The sequence below is a fragment of the Oncorhynchus mykiss genome, chromosome 29, assembly GCF_057628025.1.
Source record: "Oncorhynchus mykiss isolate SJ-2025 chromosome 29, ASM5762802v1, whole genome shotgun sequence".
NCBI lineage: Eukaryota > Metazoa > Chordata > Actinopteri > Salmoniformes > Salmonidae > Oncorhynchus > Oncorhynchus mykiss.
In genome coordinates, this window is record NC_143050.1 from 12800612 (window position 1) to 12827004 (window position 26393).

The window sequence follows — 26393 nt, forward strand, 5'->3', positions numbered from 1 at the left end:
GGATATATTGACACAACATCTCAAGACATCAGTCAGGAAGTTAAAGCTTGGTTGCATATGGGTCTTCCAAATGGACAATGACCCCAAGCATACTTCCAAATTTGTCAAAATGGCTTAAGGACAACAAAGTCAAGGTATTGGAGTGGCTATCACAAAGCCCGACCTCAATCCTATAGAAAATGTGTGGGCAGAACGGAAAAAGCATGTGTGAGCAAGGAGGCTTACATACCTGTCTCAGTTGCACCAACTCTGTCAGGAGGAATGGGCCAAAATTCACCCAACTTATTGTGGGAAGCTTGTGGAAGGCTACCTGAGACGTTTGACCCAAGTTAAACAATTTAAAGGCAATGCTACCAAATACTAATTGAGTGTATGTAAACTTCTGACCAACTGGGAATGTGATGAAAGCTGAAATCATTCTCTGCTATTATGCTGACATTTCACTTTCTTAATATAAAGTAGTGATCCTAACTGACCTAAAATTGAATTTTTACTTGGATTAAATGTCAGGAATTGTGAAACTGAGTTCAAATGTTTTTGGCTAAGGTGTATGTAAACTTCCGACTTCAAATGTATATATATTTGCGTCCATATGTCGTTGTTGTCTTCTCTGTTGGAATTCTCGGTCATCCTGTAGAGTCTCTGGTTAACTTTCATTGAAGTCAGTCTTTTGTGTTTGTAGGTGGTTAGGATGGATACTTCAGAGTACCATTCGGAAATGTTCTCATAGAGTATATACTTCAGCGGTTGTCGGTAATCTTGTTCTAGGTTTCCATAATTTCTAGCTGCAGACTAGTAAATATTAATCTAAGATTTGCTATTAGTCTGGGGGGATTGATAGTCTCATAGTTTAACCATTTCCAGCCGTGTAGCCAATACTCCACGTGGTATAGTCTTATCCTTTGGTAGAGTTGTAGTTTAAACCACTTCACACACCAGCGTCACCCGGCATGTTTTGGTCTTAACCATTCAAGACGTCCAGCTTACAGTGGGTCTCTTTGGCATGAAATGTACATTTCGCCACAGGTGGTTTTATATATTTCAGTAGAAAAGGGCGGTTCCATGATGCCAGATGTAATGGCTGGCCTAACGGGGGCGTGGCCATTGACAAGTTCAACTTTACATGGAAGAAAATTCTCTCATTTTCAAGGTTAATATCACATTACATAGTTTCATGTTTAATCACATACGTTTCACAATATTTAGATCTAAACCTGACAGCAGGGACATGTACACTTTAGGAGATACTGTTATGTGTGTTTCCTGTCCTTCATGAGATCACCAAATGAAACACACTCATCATAACTGTCCCTTAAGCGTCCACAGACCATTCTCAAAAGTAGAAATATTGTTTTAATTCTCCCATTTTGGGGATTTAGGAGTTTGGCCAAGTGAAGTCCTTTGTTCTCTCCGTGCTCTCTCCCTCTCTACTGCATGGCAGTTTCTACCCGATATTTATGACCTGAGGTACTAAACCTGGTTTAGGAGAGTGAGAGAGGGAGGGAGGGAGGGGGGAGCCACGATCTACACCCAAAAAGGGCCACGTCATGACCGTGTGTAAACCTTTCATCAAGGCAAAGGGTGGCTAACACTTTTTTTTTGGTTACTTCATGATTCCATTTGTGTTTTTTCAAAGTTTTGATGTCTTCACTATTATTCTATAATGTAGAAAAAAGTTTCAAATAAAGAATAACCCTTGAATGAGTAGGGGTGTCCAAACTCTTGACTGTTACTGTATATAGAAAAGCATTGCAACGAATTCCGACGATGTCCTCCCGCTCTCTCCTTCCCCTCTCAGTACATAGCTGTGAGTCTCCCAGAAACCCTCCCCATCTTTGAGCTGCTTGTCCTGGAGACTGATGAGCTGCCACAGGTGTGTGTAGGTGTGAGTAGGCTACAGACCCCTGTCAAGACCTGTGAGCGGGTCCACTTTGACATCATCCACCTGAATGACACACCAAGAGCCCAGTCAGGTACTGTAGATGGAATCGATGTCATTATTATTATGATAATCACCCTCCATCACTAATTGGATATTTTAATGTAGTTTTAATCTAGACAAACACCAGTAGAGTGTACAAGCTGTGATGCTATTGTTTGTGATGTTTTCACAGATAGTCGATCTATGAAGGTGATGCAGGTAACCCAGCTGGACAGAGACACAGTCCTGATCGGTCTGGAGAGTGAGTTCATTCTTCTTCTTTTTTTCAATAGTCTTCTTTCAGTATAATTTGGTCAGGAACATTGGATGTGCTAGTGTTCTATTCAGAGCAATAAAGACCCTTGAATGAAAGAAAAAAAGCAATGATTGAATTGTGACCGTTTTTCCATTGTACCTTTGCAGATACTGTGAACATTGTGAACCTGGATGGCAACCCAAGCAAAGGGATGACCTCAACATTGACCTTTGACTTTTCCATTGAGACTCTTGGTAAGGGAATAGATGCGTTCTGATTTCTAATCATTTAGCTTGGTGTCTGGATTGGAGCAGAGGAGGCTGCTGGGGGAGGGGGGAGGGGGGGGGGGGCTCATAATGGCTGGAATGGAGTCAATGGAAAGGTATCAATCGTGGTTGAGACCATTCCATTGACTCCTTTCCAGCCATTACTATGAGCCGTCCTCCCCTCAGCAGCCTCAACTGGATTGGAGGTGAATAAATTGTTCTTTGCAGTATGTTTGCAGGACAGTGTTCTGGCTTTCTGGAAGCATGGGCTTAAAGGTAGAAGCCTACATAGTGATGAGGTAAGGCAGAACAAGTTTTTCATGCCAGGCCAGCTTTTCGGTGTTGTCAGACTCTCCTATTGACAATAAAATGCTGTTGTGACATCTGTGATGTTTTTCATAGGTTACACAAGAGATCACAGATGAAAGTCGAATATTCAGAGTCTTGGGAACCTCAAGGCATGTCTCTTAATTATAGAAGTTTGATAGCAATTTGATAACAAAACATTTCTGTCAAATCAGTGAAGCAAAATAAAAAATGTGTTGCACATTAACATATGCTTTCATTCCTCAGGGACATTATCTTGCAGAGTACTCCCACGGACAATCCATCAGCCTTAAGCAACTTGTACATCCTGACAGGTCATGAGAGTAGCTACTGAAGAAATCAGAGAAAGGAGGACCTTCTGGCTCGAGGAAGTACACAGCAGTCTCCTGCTACTCCTAAAAGGACAAGCGCCAAGTCAATAAGGATGGAACAAGGAGCAAAGCTGCTTACAATGGCGAGTTGTTTGCAGAAGAGACACTGCAGGAACTGTCTGAGCTGTGATTGGAGTGTGTCTCCTCAGGCTCTCTTCACATCCATGTGCCAAATGGACCTGTGAATATCAGTGGTTCTTAACATTACCATTGGTCTAGGCTACATAAAGATATTGGCAAGGATTTAAAACCACACTTGTGTGCATTCATCTGACTGGGAGAGTCCCCCCCCCCCCCCCCAACAGTATCTCAAGACTGTCTAAGTCTGCAGTAACCCAGTACCAGTCTGGACAATACTTCCCATAGGGCTGTGGTGTCAGTACTGAAGGGAAGAAAAGTAGATGACACAGTGTCCATGGTGTGAGGTGGAAAGCAATGGTATCATGTAGTAGCAGCTCTGTGTGTAGGCTACCTGAGAAGAAGTTATATGCAGTGAAAAACGCTTATTCACCATGGGTTGATGCATAGGAGGCTGCTGAGTGAAGAATGGCTCATAATAGTGGCCGGAACGGAGCAAATGAAGGGCATTAAACACCTGGAAACCATGTGTTTGATGTATTTGATACCATTCTACTGATTCCGCTCCAGTCATTACCACAAGCCCGTTTTCCCAGATTAAGGTTCCACCAACCTCCTGTGGCTGATAGAGAATACATATGGAAAACATAAGTAACAGCAATTGTTCTAATTAACAGTATCAAATGTCAACAAGATGTGATTTATAGAGGCCTATTAGATTTGTTGTGCTGTGAAGCTGGCTGCTATACTCAAAATAAAAACTGACCAGATGGATATTTGGTTCCCTGTCAAACAGAAACAAATCATTCATATCCATATGTTTCTTCTTTTATGTCCATATGTTTAAATATAGTCAATTGTTTTGTCCAGTAGAAAGAGAAGTTGTAGAGAGAGTTATTTTGACAACCCCCAAAAAGGTGACAGAAACAGTGACGCATGTGTCTCTCTGTACATTCAGTATTCGGCTCCACCCAACTGCTGATAACTTCAGCCAGCCACATCAACGCAGGTCTGACTCTGACAAGTCGTCGACTGCTCTGCCTTTGGGAGTGCATTTGTACTCGCTAAATCCACAGATGAATAGCCTGTCGTAACATCTAAGACATTGCTTTACAACTATTAATTATATATTTTTAACATCTAGATCGATTGTTATCATGGAACGAAATAGTCGCCTGTTGTTTTGAAGTAGCTAGCTACGACGACTTAATAGCAGCTAGCTCGCTAGCTAAGTCAAGATACTGGTAACTAGCTCCTATCTGAGGTTACGTTGTTTTTCTAAAGGAAAAAAGGTTGCTACGTCTAACTAGCGAATAACAAAAAGCAAACTACGTTAACTAGCTAGTCTAGCTAGCTAAAACTATTATTTAATTGGTTGGCTTTCTGTTCCTTTGGATGCGGAAGATGGCCCAGTCACCGGGTGCGGTGCAAGTGCCTGGGATGCAGGTAAGTGGAGGCCTCCAACTTTTTCTACAACGAAACCATTTAGCTAGCTTGCTAGCTGTGACGCTAGTTAGCAAACGTTAGCTAACTTTCAAGGCGTTGTTAGTTAGATGGTGTGTAACTTTAGAACTAACGTTACATTTTGTAACTAGCTGTCTCAGTGGTTGGATTGCTAGATCGTTTTTGAGGGGCATTATGATACTAACAAATCAAAGTCGGCTTGCTACCTTTTCATTAGCACTCATGACCGCAGGTATTCAACGACAGTTCAGTGGAAGGAATGACAAATGTCTGACATTGTGTAACAGGTGAGCTAAATGACCTAACGTTAGCTTAGCTCGCGTGGACTATCTGCTTGCCTTGTTTACTATCTAGCTAACGTTAGTTGTCTGGAGAAGAAGCACCAGAGGTCTTTAGCTATATATTTTGAGGGTGGCGTTGGTCATCTTAGCAATCAAGGAAAGGTTAGTTGGCTAATTGGTAGGTGACGTTTCATAAAGGCACAGGTGTTCACATCTGGTCGCCTGAAATTATATTTTGTGTGTTCCTTGCCTTTGCAAATTTAGCTATACATGTCATTGTTTAGGCGGCCATAAGGTCACCGTTCCCTAGATTTGTGACTTGAAATAGGCCTAAGCGACTAGCTACAACTGCTGCTTTCCATTTACAGCCTGTAATCTGACATGGGTGAGAACCTTTCAGTGCAATAACGTTAGCGATATTATTGGGGCCCGTCTGTCATTGATGTGAACATCAGAGGGAAGATTGCTCCATGAGAACGTGTGTGTGTGTGGAGCTATAAGACTACAGTTGAAACTGGAGCAGCAACACGACCAGGTGGGACAGGGAAGGCCAGATAGTCCTGAGGCATAGCCCTAGGGCTCAGGTTCTCTGGGAGGGGAGAGAGATGGGAGAATTAGAGGGAGCATATTAAAATTCACACAGGAGCCCAGATAAGACAGGGGAAATTCACCAGATAGGACAGACTGACCCTAGACCCCCTGCACATAGACTATTGCAGCATAGATACTGGAGGCTGAGACGGGTCAGGGCACACTGTGGCCCTGTGACGATACCCCTGGACAGGGCCAACCAGGCAGGATATAACCCTGCCAACTTTGCCAAAGCACAGCCCCCACACCAGCAAATTCATTCCTATCCAACTGTCTGTCTCCGGGGAGATCAGCAGCTCCCCTCTCCCTTATGATTTCCTGTTGTTTTCTTATGTAGCCTGGTCATTAGGCCTACCTGGAGTCCAAAGTCTGACGCTAAATCAGGCCGCAAGCCTTAATGTCTTGTGAAACTGGTATGATACTGCCAACTATGACCAGTAGCATTTGTCATGTTGAAGTGTTGTTCTGTAAGCTTGTAGAGGGTGTGGCCTGAGATGAAGTATTCCTTACCCTCTTGTCATCACCCTGGCTTCCTGTGGGTAACTCCTGAGGTGGAGCTAGGCTAGTTGTCAACAGTGCAGGAATATTGAAACGGCCCGTTAGGACTGTTTGTGCACGTGTGTATGTTAGGCTAAATGTTTAGTATGCTGCATATTCTCTCCACAATGTGCATAGGGGCCTATTCTCTTCAGCTTTTAGTTTTGAATATAGAAAGTTTCATGCGTGAGACAAGGGGGCAGGCAGGATACAGCCTCCTATCGCTGCTCTGGCCCTCTGTGACGCCATGAGCCGGGCTCTGCTCACCCAGACACGGACACTGGTGCCATTCTAGGTAGTGCTGGAGCACCACACGTCCAAAGGTGTTGAAAGACAAGGAAGTCCTCTAGCCATGCAGTGCTATTAATAGTCAGGGCAGGGCGAGATCAAGGCTGATGCCTCTGATTTCTTCCACTCTCTATACACCACTCTCTATGCCTTCTGGAATTGGAACCTCATTCTTCCTGTGTCAGGTAAGGCAGAGGGGTCATGATGATATTATAACACGTCTGCTTCCCAGTGTTCTCAAGGCAGCACTCTCTCAACTTTGCTGAATTTTAAATGTCCCACATTTTGAACGAGGAAAGTTCTTATAATAAGCTTAACAGAGAAGAAAGTGTGTCATTTATTTGGATCCTCCAGCTTCCTTTTGCAAACATGCTTGTGGATATTTAGGGATGGGCTACATTACAGCAATAGTGCAGATTTATATGGATTTTCCTAATTGGGTGTTTTTTATCAAATAGTTGATCATCAGTTTTATGCAATGGCCTATCAATAAAATGTCTTTTTTTATTCTTTTTTTTTTTTACCTGATCCAACAGTATAAACTAGCTACATAACTTGTATGTCTTCGTCTCTCGACCTTCAGAACAGCCGGACGGACCCTGAGGAGCTGTTCACCAAGCTGGAGCGTATTGGGAAGGGCTCCTTTGGCGAGGTGTTCAAGGGCATCGACAACCGCACCCAGAAAGTGGTGGCCATCAAGACCATAGACCTGGAGGAAGCTGAGGATGAGATGGAGGACATCCAGCAGGAGATCACCGTGCTCAGCCAGTGTGACAGCCCCTACGTCACCAAGTACTACGGCTCCTACCTCAAGGTAACACACACGGCCTACTAGGAATTGATTGACAAATGCCTGAACACAAGCATTTAACAAAGCATAGGCCCCACAGACTCTAGCATACAGCTTGCTGTTGCTTGGTGGAATGTTTCCTCATACTTGGAGACCTCGGGCAATATTACACTCACAGCTGGGAGTGTAAATCAGCTACAATTCAACAGGAGATGTTAATGCCTGTTCCTTCAAATGATAATAGATCAGTCTGTACCATAGAAATACAGTGCCACTTATCAGAAGAACCCTCTTTTACTATTTTACAATATGTGTATTTCTAGAAGAGGCAGATGTGACCCCTGGTTAAATACACCAGGGCCTTGAAATGTTACAATAACTCAGTGGAGGCTTTCATAAAAAAATTTTTTTTTTATAAAACTATTCTAAATATATTGTCACCAAATAACTGTTTTAAAACACTGTTGTACAATGGTCAACAGTATCCTCAACAGCACTCTGTAGGGTAGCGCAATGGTGTATCTGGACGACAGCTATTTTACATCCTCCTCTGGGTACATAGACTTCAATATAAAACCTAGGAGGCTCATGGTTCTCATCCCCTTCCATAGACTTACACATTAATTATGACAACTTCCGGTGGACGTCCTCCAACCTATCAGAGCTCTTGCAGCATGAACTGACATGTTGTCCATCCAATCAAAGGATCAGAGAATGAATCTAGTACTGAAAGCATAAGCTCCACCTAGCTACTGTAGCACTGCAGTGCATAACATGTGGTGAGTAGTAGACTCGGAGAGAGTGGGACAATAGTTGAACAGTTAACAAATTACTTAAATTTAGGAGCAGCAGGAGTTTCATTTTCACACTGTGCTAGCTAATGCAGCTAATTTAGCCTACACAACAACCTGACTCAGAGGAATGATATTTGTTAGCTAGCTGGCTGATGCTATCCAACACCAACTTTTCCAAATCATTAAGTCCATGTAAGCTTTCGGATTTATAAATGTATTGCCACCAGGGCCCGCCTATGTAACTGCTTGTTGTACACTACGGCGTGATTGTACACATGGATTGGATTGTGGGTTTACTAACTTGTTAGTTCTAGCAGCTATTTTGATTATGACGGTGATGATGTAGGCTGTGTAGCGGTTATGGTATGAAGGTTTGGCTTATAGATGTTTGTTCGCTTGGTCACAGACAGCTGTTGTGCAAAGGAAAAATGTGAGAGGAGAGCAGGTAGATGTGACAATGCTGTTTGTATAACTTCTATGAAAGTGAACTTTGGGTGTATTCCACCAATTCTGTTGCAAAACATTTCTTGAATGGAATGAAATTGGAATGGATTTACCTGAATTTGTCCAAAATAAACTTGTTTGGACTAATGATTACATCCTAGATCTGCTAAATGTAGGCAAGAGTGTGCAAGGTGGTATTGAATGTGTCAATGTCTGTCATCTTGATTACTCCAATTTGTGTCTCGGGCCTATTTTTATAAACATTCATTTGTAGGCTAGGTTGTAGCACCCTCGTGTGTGTGTATAGGCAGGCCTGGCATTTTGTGTTTTTTTTGTTGTTTTTTTTAGGGACAAGGGGATTTGGCCTTCTGGAGGTGCCCATCTGCTAGGGCACCAAGGCCATTAACCTCTCTTGTACAAGTGGGATGCTAGCGTCCCACCTCGACAACAGCCAGTGAAATTGCAGGGCGCCAATTTCAAAACAACAGATCCCATAATTAAAATTCTTCAAACATACAGGCTTTTCTGCGAAAGCACACCATGCGATTATGTTAGATCAGCACCTAGTCACCGCCATTTTCCAGCCATGAAATTAGTCACTAACCTTTGATCTTCATCAGATGGCACTCATAGGACTTCATGTTACATAACACATGTATGTTTTGTTCGATAAAGTTCATATTTATATACAAAAATCTCAGTTTACATTGGCACGTTATGTTCAGGAATGCATTGTCAAACAAACATTCGGTGAAAGTGCAGAGAGCCACATCAAATTTCAGAAATACTCATCATAAACATTGATGAACGATACAAGTGTTAAACATACGAATAAATAAACTTCTCCTTAATGCAACCGCTCAGATTTCAAAAAGGCTTTACTGCGAAAGCACACTTTGCGATTGTTAGGTCAGCACCTAGCCACAGAAACCCATACAGTCATTTTCCAGCCAAGGAGAGGGCTCACAAGTCAGAAATGGCATTAAAATTAATCACTTAGCTTTGATCTTCATCTGGTGGCACTCCCAGGTCTCCATGTTAGACAGTAAATGTTTGTTTTGTTCGATAATGTCCCTCTTTATGACCAAAAACCTCCCTTTTGTTTGCACATTTTGTCCAGTAATCCGAATGCTCAAGTCCAGACAAAGTATATATATATTTTTTTAAGTACAATAAAAGTTAGTAGAAACATGCCAAATTATGTTTAAAATCAATTCTCTGGTTGTTTTTGTCATAAATGATCAATAATATTTCAACCGGACAAAAGCTTCGTCAATAAAAAAAAGAAAGGCACGTTCCCGATCAGGCTGATGTCTGGAAATTTCCACTGGCCCCTGATTGCAAGTGCTGTATCTCCCTCATTTTCAGAGTAAAAGCCTGAAATGATGCTGGCCACATGTAGAAGAAGCCATAGAGCTCGTGAACTGGGTCCTAAGTCTTTGTATGGTGGACAGGCTTTCAATGGAAAAACAGCCTTTCAAAATAATAGTACTTTCTAGTTGGATTTTCCTCTGGTTTTTGCCTGCCATATCAGTTCTGTTATACTCACAGACATTGTTAAAACAGTTTTGGAAACTTTAGTGTTTTCGATCCAAATCTACTAATTATATGCATATCCAATCTTCTGGGCCTGAGTAGCAGGCAGTTTAATTTAGGCATGCTTTTCATCCAAAACTTCGAATGCTGCCCCCTACCCTAGAGAAGTTAACAAAAATAGCCAATTAATTTGATTTGAAAAACAGTAGTTATTCTGTTGAGAAAAGCATATGTAAATGTACATAAATAATTAGCCTACATGTTGAAGTGTAGGTGATAGCCTGTGTTGGCTACAACCTGTCATGTCCAGACCGATGCTTCCGTGAGGGAGGTACCAGAAAATGGAGCCAGACTTTAAGGAGACTTTTAATTACATACAGGGCATTCGGAAAGTCTTCAGATTCCTTCACTTTTTCCACATTTGTTACATTACTCTTATTCTAGAATGGATTAAATAATTTTCCCTTTATCTATCTACACACAATTCCCCATAATGACAAAGCGAAAACAGGTTTTTAGAAATTTTTTGCAAATGTATACATCTAATAAAATGTATTTATATAGCCCTTCGTACATCAGCTGATATCTCAAAGTGCTGTACAGAAACCCAGCCTAAAACCCCAAACAGCAAGCAATGCAGGTGTAGAAGCAAATAAAAAAATAAAAAAAACTTGACTTGAAATTGAGCTCCGGTGCATCCTTTTTCCATTGATCATCCTTGAGATGTTTCTACAGCTTGATTGGAGTCCGCCTGTGGTAAATTCAATTGATTGGAGAGGCACGCGCCTGTTTATATAAGGTCCCAACGTTGACCGTGCATGTCAGAGGAATAACCAAGCCATGAGGTCGAAGGAATTGTCCGTAGAGCTCAGAGACAGGATTGTGTCAAGGCACAGATCTGAGGAAGGGTACCAAAAAATGTCTGCAGCATTGCAGGTCCCCAAGAACACAGTGGCCTCCATCATTCTTAAAAGGACGAAGTTTGAAACTACTAAGGCTCTTTCTAGAACTGGGAGGTGACCAAGAACCCGATGGTCACTCTGACAGAGCTCCAGAGTTCCTCTGTGGAGATGGTTGTCCTTCTGGAAGGTTCTCCCATCTCTGCAGCACTCCACCAATTAGGCCTTTATGGTAGTGGCCAGACGGAAGCCACTCCTCAGTAAAAGGCACATGACAGCCTGCTTGGAGTTTGTCAAAAGGCACCTAAAGACTCTCAGACCCAGAGAAACAAGAGTCTCTGATCTGATGAAACCAAGATTGAACTGCATCAGCCTTTTATTATTGTATTTTTTTTAATGTACAGTGGTTGTATTAATTAGGGATCTATCACATCCCACAACTGTCCCAAGCTGATCAGTAGAACCTGTTTTTTTTTTTTTTTTTGGTACTATGCGGGATAGTAGATTGACACAGGCTAGTGCTTTTTGCTGTTCTTTACTCATCTTGTTAGTTGAGTCATGGGACAGTTTTTCTAACATCTTCAATATGCGTATCGGAAATCTAGAAGGACACGTGCCTTTGCATCCCTATTGTCTGGCTTCACCTGTCGCCTGCTTCGGCGTCACTTGTCGCCTGCTTCGGCGTCGCCTGCTTCGGCATTGCAATGCCTGTGAGAAGAACTCAATCACGTGACTGTCATTGGCTAATAAGAAGTGAGATATCTAAGAGAGCCATGTGAGTGGTGCTTTGGAGCACAGCGATTGGCAGCGGGGAGAAGATAATTATAATTATTATATTCAGCCGCAGGGCACAACGGCCACTTCTTGATATTTTTTTTGAGGGCATTGCGGTGATGTTGGGAAATTCGATACTCATGTAGTACCCTAAACTTATCAATGTTATATTGAGCTGGGTGTATGGAAAATGAATGACAGTCATCCAACATACTGTAGTAGAAGGCCATGCTCATCAAAAAGTAAATAGTCCTCCCTAATCTTAAACAACACCGACCGCCACACCTGTATTTCTAGAAGAGGGAGATGTGACTCACCCCTGGTTAAATACACCGGGGCCTTGAAATGTTACAATACCTGTATTTCTAGGAGAGAGCGATGTGACTCAACCCTGTGTGTTTCATTCTATAGCTAGAGGACTCCTGATATCTCCAGGAGTGATATGTATCTGTTGTTCAGTACTGTTTTTTTTCCTAGCTAGTGCCATTTACTTTAAGTGCTGCCTGTCTTCCCAGTAGCCTACTCTGTGTGTGTGTGTGTGTGTGTGTGTGTGTGAACTGTTGACTGCTCATGAATTGCAGATTGTTGACAAATGAATCAAGATCAAAGGGCAGGGCAATTTGTGACTTACTTTGGTAATCAGTGGCTGTATTGGAGGGGGAGTGGTTTCTTTTCCTCTACTTCAGTCTACCCTGGTTTCTCAGCGGCAGCTGTAAGCGCCAGTCGTGTCAGTGGTGGTCTCATCTGCAAAGCTAAGATGGTTCTGACGAGTAGTTTGAGGAAGGAACGCGAGGAAGGCGCTACACCTTCCTCTCTCACTTGACTATCTTAGCTAGTTATTTTCTGATCTAATTTTGCTTTTTTGCAGCTTTGACACCTGTTTTCTATACCAGTTCACTCCTCTCCCTGTAGGCTTTACAGACGCTCCCCACCCCTTGACTGTAAACCTTCTAATTTAGTGTACTCCGCACACAACCCATGTGGAATAAAGGGTCTCTGGCAGCGTTTGGAACTGCCGATCTGCGGTAAAGAACGCAGAGTTCATCTCGGCCTATGCTGCCCTTCGGTCCATTGACTTTTTTTGGCCCCGATGGAGACATGGATCACCCCAGAGAACACTGCTGCTCTCTCTTCATCTGACTATGTTTTATCTCACAGTCCGAGAGCATCTGGTTGTTGCGGTGGTGGTACATGGCTACTCATTTCTCCCTCTCACCTGTCCATCTCCTCATTTGAATTCCATACTGCCACTGTAACTTGTCCACTCAAGCTTAACATTGTCGTCTCACCCACCAGGTAAGCTTGACACCTTGATGAGCTAATTTCTTGACAACGGTTCACCGCTCTTTGTACTTAGCGACTTCAACCTCCCGACGTCTGCCTTCGACAAATTTATTTTTGACCTCACCCTTTCCCAATCCCCACCAAATCACAAGGCAGGCAATAACGCTAGCGGTTGTTCGCCTACTAATCTCACTGCAACCCCCATCCAGATATTTGATCCCTACTTTGTTTCCTTTTCTGTCTCATTTTCCTCCAACTCTAACCACTCAACCCTACCCAGATGGTCATCCGCTGTCGCAATCTACTTTCTCCTCTTATGTCCTATCATCTCTCCCTTCTGCTAAATCCTCATTTCCTTCCTGTCTCATTCTGCCTCTTCAACCCTACTCTCCTCCTTTTCCACATCCTATCACTCGCACTGTCCCCTTTCCTCCCAGCCAGCTCGGGACTGTGGCAGAATGACTCATTGCAAGCTTAAAAAACAGGACTGCAGGCAGCTGAGTGAAAACGGAGGGAAACAACTTTTTGTAAGCTTATCATCCTTTCACACTTTTCTACCTTTTCTTCCTCTGTATCAGCTTCTGAAACTACTTTCTATCAATCTAAATTTCAAGCTTCTGCATCTAACCCTAGGAAATTCTGTTCCACCTTCTCCCTCCCTCTGCGGGCGACTTTGTCAACTACTTTTAAAAAGTTGATGACATCCGCTCCTCATTCACCCAGTTTGAATATTTTCTATTACCACCCAGATCTGCACTGGTCTCACACAGAACTACTCTACACCTTGACCTCTTTCTCCCCTCGCTCTCCAGATGAATTATTGCGTCTATTGAGGTCTGCAGCCCGACAACCTGCCCGCTCGACCCCATCCCCTCCTGCCTTCTCCAGACCATCTCAGGAGAACTTTTCCCATTCCTCATTAACTCATCCCTGACCACTGGCTGCACTCGCTCCCTTCCGGAAACCAACTCGACTCATCTGACGTCAAAAACTATAGACCTGTATCTCATTTTCTTTCCTGATTTAACTCTCTCGTTATCTCTCTCAGAATGATCTTCTTGACCCTAACCAGTCAGGCTTCAAGACAGGTCATTCAACACAGTGTCACAGAGGCTCTCCGCACCAAAGCTGACTCTCTCCTCTGTTCTCATCCTCCTAGATGGAGTCGCTTCCTCTGACACCGTGAACCATCAGATCCTCAGCTCCGCCCTCTCAGGGCTGGTTGTCTCAGGCACTACACACTCTTGGATTGCATCCTACCTGGCAGGCTTCCTTGTGGAGAGGATCTGTGTCTGCACCATGTACTCTCACTACTGGTGTCGCCCCAGGGCTCAGTTCTTGGCCATCTTCTCTCTAAACACCAAGTTACTCGGTTCCATCATATCCTCACATGGTCTCTCCTATCATTGTTGTGCCGATGACAGTCAACTACTCCCACCCCACCCCCCTAACTGTTGCTGCGTGCCTGGCATATATCTCCGCTTGGATGTAGGCCAACCACAAGCTTAATCTCGGCAAGACAGACCTGCTCTTGTTGTTCCTCGGCCATGAAACGCTTGCGTTCAGTCTGCATGCTCAATGCTGCACATGCAACAATGTTGGTGAAAACTATCCTGTTTTTGCTTAATATAAATCCACTAATTACACTTTGTTTGTTTTTTACATCTGCAAACAGCTATTTTTTATTTTCTTAGCAAGTTGTGCCTAAATCTTGTTAGCCAGCTAACTAGCGATTAGCATTAGAAGCTATCTACCTAATAAAGGTACTGAGTCAGAGCAAAAGTAATTAGCTATACAGCCTATAATACCAGTGATGGTGTAGACTTAAATCAGCAAATCAGTTAGTGTTGCACTATCTTCTAAATCTGAAGAACACACAAAGAATGAATATCTTAGCTACATGAGGTAGCGAAGAGAACATTCAATGTAGCCAAAGATTATAGGGTCCACTAGAAAACACTTGTCAACACTCTTCCCTGGCATTTTCATTCATTGTCATGTCAAACATTGTATTCAAAGTGTCCACTATTATATTCTCTAACTATAGAATTCAACTTATCATTCTATTTCCATGATTCCAACAGTTCACCAAAGTGTGTTGCTCTAAATCGCTAGTCAAATCGTGATTGCAGTGTTTGGTTAAAAATAAGGCCTTAGGCCTTACCCATATCATGCATCCCTGTGTGGAAATTCTCAAATTAGTGCAGGAAATGCAGAACATTTTGAGGGGGAGGGTTTGAATTGAACAGTATAAAACAATCAGAATTGAAATCACTTAGAATGTACAGTACCAGTCAAAAGTATGAACACCTACTCATTCCAGGTTTAAAAATTTTTTTTTTTTTTTTTTTTACTATTTTCTAAATTGTAGAATAATAGTGAAGACATCAAAACTATGAAATATCGCATGGAATCATGTAGTAACCACAAGTGTTATATTTTTGATTTGTTTATTTGCGATTCTTCAAAGTAGCCACCCTTTGCCTTGACAGCTTTGCGCACTCTTGGCATTCTCTCAACCAGCTTCAGGAGGTAGTCACCTGGAATGCATTTTAATTAACAGGTGTGCCTTAAGTTAATTTGTTGAATTTCTTTCCTTAATGAGTTTGAGCCAATCAGTTGTTGTGACAAGGTAGTGGTGGTATACAGAAGATAGCCCTATTTGGTAAAAGACCAAGTCCATATTATGGCAAGAACAGCTCAAATAAGTAAAGAGAAATGAAAGTACATCAGTACTTTAAGACATGGTCAGTCAACCTGGAAAATTAAAAACTTTGAACATTTCTTCAGGTGCAGTCGCAAAAACCAAGTTTTATGCTGAAACTGGCTCTCATGAGGTGACCCTGTCAGTGATTTATTTAGAATTGAAGGCACACTTAACCAGCATGGGTACCACAACATTCTGCAGCGATACGCCATCCCATCTGGTTTGCGCTTAGCAGGTCTATCATTTTTTTCTCCCAACAGGACAATGACCTAAAACACACTTTCAGGCTGTGGAAGGGCTATTTGACCAAAGAGTGATTGTGTGCTGCATCAGATGACTTGGCCTCCACAATCACCCGACCTCAACCTAATTGAGATGGTTTGGGATGAGTGAAGGAAAAGCAGCCAACAAGTGCTTGGCATATGTGTGAACTCCTTCAAGACTGTTGGAAAAGCATTCCAGGTGAAGCTGGTTGAGAGAATGCAGAGTGTGCAAAGCAGTCAAGGTGGTTACATTGAAGAATCTCAAAGAAAAAATATTTTTTGATTGAACACTTTTTTTTGGTTACTACATGATTCCATATGTGTTATTTCATAGTTTTGATGTCTTCACTGTTATTCTACAATGTAGAAAATATTAATAAAATAAAAGTCCAAACTTGATTGGTACTGTTTATACGGAGACTGGTGCAAAACATATGGGGTTAAATGTATGTCAAAATAAACAAATGTTTCCCGATCTTTCAGATTTAGGACAGACATTTCAGAACAAACTTCCTTTTTATAATTTTTTTTGGGGGGGTTTATCAGTTCCATGGCAGGGACTCTGTATCTGGGCTTCTGTAGAGGGCATTGGTGTGGTTGCCACAGGTTTTTTCTATTTGCACGTAAAATAATCTGAATAAATAATAACTTCCCCAAACCACTAATTCCTACGATTAATGGCGTTAAATAACACTGAATCAATCCAATTTATTTATGATGCCCTTCTTACGTCAGCTGATATAAAAGTGCTGTAAAGAAACCCAGCCTAAAACCCCAAACGGCAAGCAATACAGATGTAGAAGCACGGTGGCTAGGACAAACTCCCTAGAAAGGCCAAAACCTAGGAAGAAACCTAGAGGAACCTATGAGGGGTGGCCAGTCCTCTTCTGGCTGTGCCGGGTGGAGATTATAACAGAACATGGCCAAGATGTTCAAATGTTCATAGATGACGAGCAGGGTCAAATAATAATAATCATCATAGTGGTTGTCGAGGGTGCAACCGGTCAGCATCTCAAGAGTAAATGTCCGTTGGCTTTTCATAGCCGATCATTCAGAGACACTCTTCCGCTCCTGCTGTCTCTAGAGAGTTGAAAACAGCAGGTGTGGTGAACAGGTCAGGGTTCCATAGCCGCAGGCAGAACAGTTTGAAAGTGGAGCAGCAGCATGACCAGGTAGACTGGGGACAGCAATTAGTCATCAGGCCAGGTATTCTTGAGGTGTGGTCTTAGGGTTCATGTCCTCCGAAAGAAAGAAAGAGAGAGTGAATTCGAGAGCATACTTAAATTCACACAGGACACCGGATAAAACAGGAGAAACACTCCAGATATAACCGACTGGCCCTAGCCCCTCGACACAAACTACTGCAGCATAAATACTGGAGGCTGAGACAGGAGGGGTCGCGAAACACTGTGGCCCTGTCCGACGGTACCACCGGACAGGGCCAAACAGGCAGTATATAACTCCACCCACTTTGCCAAAGTACAGCCCCTTGAGGGATATCTTCAACCACCAACTTACTATCCTGAGACATGGCTGAGTATAGCCCACAAAGATCTCCTCCCCCACGACACAACCCAAGGGGGGGCGCCAACCCAGACAGGAAGATCACGTCAGTGATTCAACTCACAAGTGATGCACCCTCTAGGGTTAGAGGCAGAGAATCTCAGTGGAGAGAGGGGCACCGGCCAGGCATAGACAGCAAGGGTGGTTCGTTCCTCCAGTTTCTTTCCATTCACCTTCACACCCCTGGGCCAGACTACACTCAATCATAGGACCTACTGAAGAGATGAGTCTTCAATAAAGACTTAAATTGTTATGGCTGCTTTCCCACTAACGGGATAAGTGTCATCAACAACCGCTGAATAGCATAGCGCTACATTCAATAAATATTACTAAAAATATTTATATTCATGAAATCACAAGTGCAATATAGGAGAACACAGCTTAGCCTTTTGTTAATCCACCTGTCATGTCAGATTTTGAAATTATGCTTTACAGAGAAAGCAATACAAGCGTTTGTAAGTTTATCGATCGCTCGACAAAACATTAAGTACACTTAGCATCAGGTAGCTTGGTCATGAAAATCAGAAAAGCAATCAAATTAATCGTTTACCTTTGATCTTCGGATGTTTTCACTCACGAGACTCCCAGTTACACAACAAATGTTCCTTTTGTTCCATAAAGATTATTTTTATGTCCAAAATACCTCAGTTTGTTTGGCACGTTATGTTCAGAAATCCACATGAAAAGGCGGTCACGACAACGCAGACCAATTCCAAATAGTTTCCATAATGTCCACAGAAACATGTCCAACTTTTTAAAAATCGATCCTCAGGTTGTTTTTAAAATAAATAATTGATAATATCAACCGCAAATGTCTTTCACAGTAGGAGAGGGAAAAGCCATACCTATCCAAATTCTGTTGTGTGAGCAAAACTCAGGTGACCATTTGACGCGATGTTCTTTCTGGCTCATTTTTCAAAATAAAAGCCTGAAACTATGTCTGAAGACTGACACCATGAGGAAGCGATAGGAAAAGGAATCTGGTTCATATCCCTTTAAATCCAGCAAAGGGAGGCTATGGAACATGGAGTTTTCAAAATAGAAGCCACTTCCTGTTTTGATTTTCCTCAGGGTTTCGCCTGCAATATCAGTTCTGTTATACTCACAGACAATATTTTGACAGTTTTGGAAACTTTAGTGTTTTCTATCCAATACTAATAATAATATGCATATATTAGCAACTGAGACTGAGGAGCTGGCCGTTTTACAATGGGTACCTTTTCATCCAAGCTATTCAATACTGCCCCTGCAGCCATAAAAAGTTAAAGGTCGAGACCGAGTCTGCGTCTCTCACATGGATAGGCAGACCATTCCATAAAAATTGAGCTCTATAGGAGAAAGCCCTGCCTCCAGCTGTTTGCTTATAAATTCTAGGGACAATTAGGAGGCCTGCGTCTTGTGACCGTAGCGTACGTGTAGGTATGTACGGCAGGACCAAATCAGAGAGATAGGTAGGAGCAAGCCCATGTAATGCTTTGTAGGTTAGCAGTAAAACCTTGAAATCAGCCCTTGCCTTAACAGGAAGCCAGTGTAGGGAGGCTAGCACTGGAGTAATATGATCACATTTTGGGGTTCTAGTCAAGATTCTAGCAGCTGTGTTTAGTACTAACTGAAGATTTATTTAGTGCTTTATCCTGGTAGCCGGAAAGTAGAGCATTGCAGTAGTCTGACCTAGAAGTGACAAAAGAAAGCATGGGTGCATTTTTCTGCAGCATTTTTTGACATTTCTGATTTTTGCAATGTTACGTAGATGGAAAAAAGTGGTCCTTGAAACAGTCTTGATATGGTCGTCAAAAGAGTGATCAGGGTCCAGAGTAACGCCGAGGTCCTTCAGTTTTATTTGAGACGACTGTACAACCATCAAGATTCATTGTCAGATTCAGCAGATATGCTTGTTTCTTGGGAACTAAAACAAGCATCTCTGTTTTGTCTTAGTTTAAAAGTAGAACATTTGCCACCTTCCTCTTCCTTATGTCTGAAACACAGGCTTCCAGGGAGGGAAATTTTGGAGCTTCACCATGTTTCATCGAAATATACAGCTGTGTGTCATCCGCATAGCAGTGAAAGTTAACATTGTTTTCGAATGACATCCCCAAGAGGTAAAATATATAATGAAAACAATAGTGGTCCTAAAACGGGAACCTTGAGGAACACCGAGGACAAACCATCCACAGAGACAAACTGATATCTTTCCGACAGATTAGATCTAAACCAGGCCATATCTTATCTTTGTAGACCAATTTGGGTTTCCAATCTCTCCAAAAGAATGTGGTGATCGATGGTATCAAAAGCAGCACTAAGGTCTAGGAGCACGAGGACAGATGCAGAGCCTCGGTCTGACGCCATTAAAAGGTAATTTACCACCTTCACAAGTGCAGTCTCAGTGCTATGATGGGGTCTAAAACCAGACTGAAGCGTTTCGTATACATTGTCTTCAGAAAGGCAGTGAGTTGCTGTGCAACAGCCTTTTCTAACATTTTTGAGAGTAATGGGGGATTCGATATAGGCCAATAGTTTTTATTTTCCGGGTCAATTTTTGGCTTTTTCAAGAGGCTTTATTACTGCCACTTTTAGTGTATAGGGAGCCGTTTGTGTTCAACATAGGAGGGCCAAGCACAGGAAGCAGCTCTTTCAGTAGTTTAGTTGGAATACGGTCCAGTATGTAGCTTGAAGGTTTAGAGGCCATGATTATTTTCATCATTGTGTCAAGAGATATAGTACTAAAACACTTGAGTGTCTCTCTTGATCCTAAGTCCTGGCAGAGTTGTGCAGACTCAGGACAACTGAGCATTGGAGGAATACGCAGATTTAAAGAGGAGTCCGTAATTAGCTTTCTGATGATCTTTTCGTCAAAGTAGTACATTAATTTATTACTGCTGAAGTGAAAACCATCCTCTCTTGGGGAATGCTGCTTTTTAGTTAGCTTTGCGACAGTATCAAAAATACATTTTGGATTGTTCTTATTTTCCTCAATTAAGTTGGAAAAATAGGATGATCGAGCAGCAGTGAGGGCTCTTCGGTAGTACCGTGCAGTATCTTTCCAAGCTAGTCGGAAGACTTCCAGTTTGGTGAACTATTTTGTTATAGCAAAGTTGGTAGCAACATAAATCTGTTGCAGCTCAAGTCGACTACGAAACCCGCAATGCTTTCTCTGGGGTGACTGGCTAGGTAACGTAGCTACACACTACCATGGTTAACATCAGCATGTGAAGTAGCTAGCTAGACAAACTGCACTAGTAATTTAGGAGTCATCTCCGAGTTCAACTTTCAGTTTGTCTGCCAAGAGCTTCATGTGTCTATACAGTCATTGGCCCAGAGCCAGTGCAGAGTATGTTGCTATGGCAACTACATCCCTTTCCCCACGTTTCCCATAGACACACAGGGCTCATTGAGACATGGTACTTGGAAGGAGAAACTGAGTTGAATAATTAGGTACAATGTTTAGATTGAGCACATCTCAACAAAATATATTTTGTCAGGTCGTAAACGGGTTGATGTGTTCTCGACAGTGCCCATACCATCTGTTATTGGCTAATAGGGTGATCTGGAGTGAAGGTAATTGTTTTAAACGTTATGAAATGTGATATTGGATACAACACTATGCCCAGTGATGAGAATCATATGGCTATGACGCGTTCCTATACAATTTCCTGATTTTCAGACTGATCACTTAGCGGCAGGTAGCCTAGTGGTTAGAGCGTTGGACTAGTAACCGAAAGGTTGCAAGATCGATTCCCCGAGCTGACAAGGTAAAAATCTGTCGGCACTTAACCCACTGTTCCTAGGCCGTCATTGAAAATAAGAATTAGTTTTCTTAACTGACTTGCCTAGTTAAATAAAGGTTAAATAAAAAAAATATCATGGTCATTTTTATTTTACCCACTGATAGGCTTTCACCAAATTGACAGAAGTTTCATGATTTTTATTTCTGTGGGTGGGTTATCCCTTTAAGTCATGTTTATTGAATAGAGAGGTAGAGATGGCGTGGGCTGGATTCAAACCCACGCTGCAGTGGTACATTGTGTACCAGAGGCTACTGCCTAGACCTCGAGACCATCCTAAGCCACGTTGTTCCATGCAGAGTGTCTTACATGTTTACAGCCATGTGTATCCCCTAGAAGAGGTTGATATTAGAATGTCTAATGAGTCTCTCTCTGTACAGGGCAGTAAACTATGGATCATTATGGAGTACCTTGGTGGTGGCTCAGCTCTGGACCTGGTAAGAGAGACAATATGTCAACATGAACAATGTCTGTTGGTGGATTTGTCTACTGGGTGTGTTCACTGTGTTTTGTGTGTAGCTGCGAGCAGGGCCCTTTGATGAGTTCCAGATTGCCACCATGCTGAAGGAGATCTTGAAGGGCCTGGACTACCTCCACTCCGAGAGGAAGATCCACAGAGATATCAAAGGTGCGTGTCATCACGTCCAGCATGTAGGATATCTCGGACAGAGGCGAGCTGCAGCAGTACAGGGTTAAAGCTGCCATGTCCGTTTTCCATATTGAAACATCAGACATTACTTAAAACCTGTCTAGGACTGTTGCTTGTGGACCCCCCCCCCCCCCCCCCCCTGCAACAGCCAGTGAAAGTGCAGGGCGCCAAATTCAAAACAACAAAAATCTCATAATTTAAAATTCCTCAAGCACACAAGTATTTTACACCATTTTAAAGATAACATTCTTGTTAATCCAGCCAAAGTGTCTGATTTCAAAAAGGATTTACAGCGAAACCACCACAAACGATTGTTAGGTCACCACCAAGTCACAGAAAAACACAGCCATTTTTTCCAGACAAAGAGAGGAGTCACAAAAAGCAGAAATAGAGAAAATGAATCACTAACCTTTGATCTTCATCAGATGACACTCATAGAACTTCATGTTACACAATACATGTATGTTTTGTTGATAAAGTTCATATTTATATTAAAAAATCTGAGTTTACATTGGCGCGTTACGTTCAGTAGTTCTAAAACATGCGGTGATATTGCAGAGAGCCACATCAATTTCCAGAAATACTCATAAACATTGATAAAGATACAGCTATTATACATGGAACTTTAGAAACTTCTTCTTAATGCAACCGCTGTGTCAGATTTAAAAAAAACTTTATGAACATGTTCCCCCCCCTTCCATCAGACATCATTGCACAATACAACAGCAGAATGTCCAAATAGTTTTTTACCATGATTCAGAATTGAACTGCCCAGTTTAAAAACCCATAAGATGCACCTGTGGTGACCAGTGGTGCAGTTTCACCTAATCCTGGATCTCAGCTTTAATATATCAGGTTCTCTCACCTTTTGTGCCAGTAGTGTGTTGTGTATTAATGTCAGTAATTGCTGTTGACATCATGACTGTGTGCTTTGGTAGCGGCCAACGTTCTTCTGTCAGAGTGTGGCGAGGTGAAACTGGCAGACTTTGGCGTGGCGGGCCAGCTGACAGACACCCAGATCAAGCGGGAGACGTTTGTGGGAACGCCCTTCTGGATGGCCCCCGAGGTCATCCAACAGTCTGCCTACGACCACAAGGTTACCAGCTTTCTGTTCTCTCTTTAGTTTCTTCCTAAATAGTGTCCTACAGATATGTGATTCAAACAGACATCGACTTGGAGACAACGCAGTTGTAAGCTCATAAAGGACTGATAATGCACTAAGTTGACTATTGGTTATACTATTAGCGGAAATAGATTGGGGTCATCGTGAGGGGCTGGAACTGCTTATCCAGGGGACGAGAGAAGAATGGGCTTGTGTTTAGTGGAAGACACTTAAGTTGAACTCTTTACTTTTCTACAACATAATGATGTTGCCCAAATACTGCAATCTTACTCCCACATAATGACTACCTAACACACACTCCCTCCTCCAGGCTGATATCTGGTCTCTGGGCATCACTGCCATCGAGCTGGCCAAGGGTGAGCCTCCCAACTCAGACATGCACCCTATGCGGGTCCTCTTCCTCATACCAAAGAACACCCCACCCACACTCAGTGGAGATTTCTCCAAGACCTTCAAAGACTTTATAGACTCCTGCCTCAACAAAGACCCTTCATTTGTAAGTAAAATGCCCCAGCTCCCACCCCATTTTGCGTTATTGAGTGGTAGTCCATTTGGTTGTTCTTGGTAAGCCTGCCTTTAATTGTGGGCTGATTGTCCCTCTGTATAGAGGCCAACAGCTAAGGAGCTTCTGAAGCACAAGTTCATAGTGAAGAATGCCAAGAGGACGTCCTACCTCACTGAGCTGATAGACCGGTTGAAACGCTGGAAGGCCGAGGGACACAGTGATGGAGACTCCAGCTCTGATGACTCTGACTCGTGAGTAGAGAAGGCTCTAAACAATCACTGACTGACAGTTGGTAGAAATGTGATCGAAGACCCTGTCTGAACTAGAGTAAAATTCAACCTGTAGATGATCCTTCCTGCTGTCTGTCTGTGTGTGTGTCTCTGTCGGTATGTTTCCAGGGAGTCCAGTAACAAGGAGAACAACTCCTCCCAGCCAGGCTGGTCCTTTACTACAGTTCGCAAGAAGAAAGACCCTAAGAAGGTTTCCAATGGAACGGTGAGTTTGCCTCTGTGGGAGGAGTATGAGGAGAATGTTGTGTGTCTATAATGTTTACCTCTGCTCACCATTTGATGACAGGACCAAGACCTCCTGAAGAAATCTACCAGCTTGACCACGCTGATTGCCCCAGTATTCACTGAGGTAGGGAAGGGTGAACTCTACATCCACACTCTTTTGTAAGTTGTAACGATGAGTAAATCCTCTGTCTGTTTCCACCCCTCCTAGCTGAAGCTGCAGCGCAGGGATGGAGAGATGAAGGGAGTGATGGAGGACTTGGAGAAAAGCATCCACCTGGCTGAGGACATCTGCCCCGGAGTCACAGACAAGATGGTCAACCGCATCGTCGACAAGTTCCAGAGGTGAGTTAGGGGACGGGAGGCTGTTTAGGGGACGGGAGGCTGTTTAGGGGACGGGAGGCTGTTTAGGGGACGGGAGGCTGTTTAGGGAGACGGGAGGCTGTTTAGGGGGACGGGAGGCTGTTTAGTGGGACGGGAGGCTGTTTAGGGGGACGGGAGGCTGTTTAGGGGGACGGGAAGCTGTTTAGGGGGACGGGAGGCTGTTTAGGGGGACGGGAGGCTGTTTAGGGGGACGGGAGGCTGTTTAGGGGGACGGGAGGCTGTTTAGGGGACGGGAGGGGTGCGGCCATTGTAGAATAGTGCCATAGACTAGGAGTGGTTGGAAGCTGTGGAGATGACATGTTATAATTTGGAGCAGTTGGCCTTCAACTGTGTTCTTCCTGTGGACTTTCCCATCAGATTGTCTGTCAGTTAGTGGCATGTGGAGGGCAGGTTTAGACGCTTGATGAGGACCACGCCTCCAGAGTGCATCATCAGCCTCTATGCCTTTTCCCATCATCCCCCATTCCTTTTCCCATCATCCCCCATGCCTCTCCTCTGATCAGCTCCCCCAGGACCAATGGATGCAGGGAAAGAGGGAGGACTCCTGCTGTGCACACTCACTGATCTTATAACCAAAAGGATATTTTTTAAATGTATTTGTTGAAATATGTTTTGTTTTTCTATTTTATTTAATCCCTTTAAAAGTAGGCTCAAGCTAGTGCCCAAAGCAGAGCCTGTTACTGTTATGGTAGTCAATAGTATTTTAGTTTTGTAATATTTTCAGTCTGAGACAACAACAAAAAACTCTAAGGTTGCAACATCAATCTTCTGCTGAGTATAAGACATAGCTACTTAAAGATATTTCAATTTTGAATTAATTTTTTACTGCTACTAAAAATGTTTAAGTAGCTATATTTTAGATGTTCAGTGTACTGCACTTGTTTCTGATGTCTAGCTTACCATCTTCATGTCACTTGTAGCATTTAGAAACCTGCTGTTTGGAGAACTGCATATCTAGTCAAACCACAGGAGTTCAGTACCTCTCTGCTGAGAGCAAGCCATGGTTGAGGAAAGACTCAGACCCAGTGAATGTCCATAGAAACAAAACTTCTGTTTGTGACCATTTGGAAACGGGTCACTTGTTTGGGCATTGGGGAAAGATTGTATAGGAAATGGGTGGAGGACTTTGCTGCGCAAAAATGTATCACACCCTCTCATTCCAAAAGATACAAATCATATCTATCTTATGGGATCTTAGCTCTGTAAGGGGCAATCCTATTGGAACCTTCGGAGATCTGCTTCTGAAGGAAATATGCACTGCACACACTTTGAAGGGGGTGGAGCTTTTTCTAAATATACTTGCTAGTTATTTCCCTGTTTCAGACTAGATCTCAAGGGAGACGGGGTACTTTTCTGTCTTAAAGACAATATACTCTCCCTCTACCAAAAAATACTTGAGTGCTCAAGTGAAATGGCAATGTCGGTATTGTGGACGTGTAATGTTTGAAACATTGGTATGAGTCCTTGAGTACTCTCTCTACTGGGGAGTCGTGTATCTTTGAACAAATCCCAAATAAAGACTTTTATTGGGAATTTTATCAGCCAAGCTCAAATGCATACAAAAGGGTGCCATCTTTGGTGTGGTGATGACACTGCACCTTTTGGAGGAAGTATGCCAACTTAACATCCAACAGTGCCTAAAACTTAAGAATTGCAGTGATATTCTCTATTTAAACTTAAGAATTGCAGTGATATTCTCTATTTAATTGTGGTCATGTATCATCAAATGCATTAAATGGTAATAATACATTTTGCCAGAGTGTTTCAAGTTTTTAAAAGCAATAAGGTATTTGATCATTGCATATTTTTATATTTCCTCAAATGACATTCAGATGGCAAAACTACGATTTTTTTTGTTTATAGATTTCTGTATCTGAACTTTATAATGGAAACCGTGTTGACTTAGCTTTACAGGAAGCTGTCAAATGTACATATTGGATAGTCTTTGCTTCAATCGTTATTCATTTTGGTTTGGTCTTGAAAAATAAATATTTAAATTATGAA

General features: G+C 42.6%; 2 protein-coding genes across 4 annotated transcripts in view; both read left to right on the plus strand.

Annotated features, from left to right (window-relative positions):
* The window catches only part of LOC110510173 (mitogen-activated protein kinase kinase kinase kinase 2), a 31217-nt gene extending 27195 nt beyond the window's left edge, over positions 1-4022 (plus strand). For both annotated transcript variants that reach the window (XM_036968005.2, XM_090226536.1), the window contains exons 27-32: positions 1799-1973; positions 2115-2183; positions 2345-2431; positions 2672-2742; positions 2846-2901; positions 3017-4022. In XM_036968005.2, the coding sequence (XP_036823900.2) occupies positions 1799-1973; positions 2115-2183; positions 2345-2431; positions 2672-2742; positions 2846-2901; positions 3017-3104 (546 nt within the window). In that variant the 3' untranslated portion in view covers positions 3105-4022. The remainder of the gene's footprint in view (positions 1-1798; positions 1974-2114; positions 2184-2344; positions 2432-2671; positions 2743-2845; positions 2902-3016) is intronic.
* A 196-nt stretch (positions 4023-4218) lies between these two features.
* On the plus strand, positions 4219-26393 carry LOC110510176 (serine/threonine-protein kinase 26). Of its 2 annotated transcripts, none has more exons than XM_021591545.3 (11): positions 4219-4665; positions 6964-7194; positions 21597-21653; positions 21736-21844; positions 22804-22961; positions 23299-23484; positions 23596-23744; positions 23892-23988; positions 24070-24132; positions 24217-24350; positions 24747-26393. In XM_021591545.3, exons 1-11 carry the CDS (start codon positions 4615-4617, stop codon positions 24760-24762), a joined length of 1251 nt encoding a protein of 416 aa, XP_021447220.1. In that variant the 5' UTR covers positions 4219-4614; the 3' UTR covers positions 24763-26393. The 2 variants fall into 2 exon arrangements, with proteins under 2 accessions (XP_021447220.1, XP_021447219.1); XM_021591544.3 differs by having other exon boundaries at positions 24893-24967.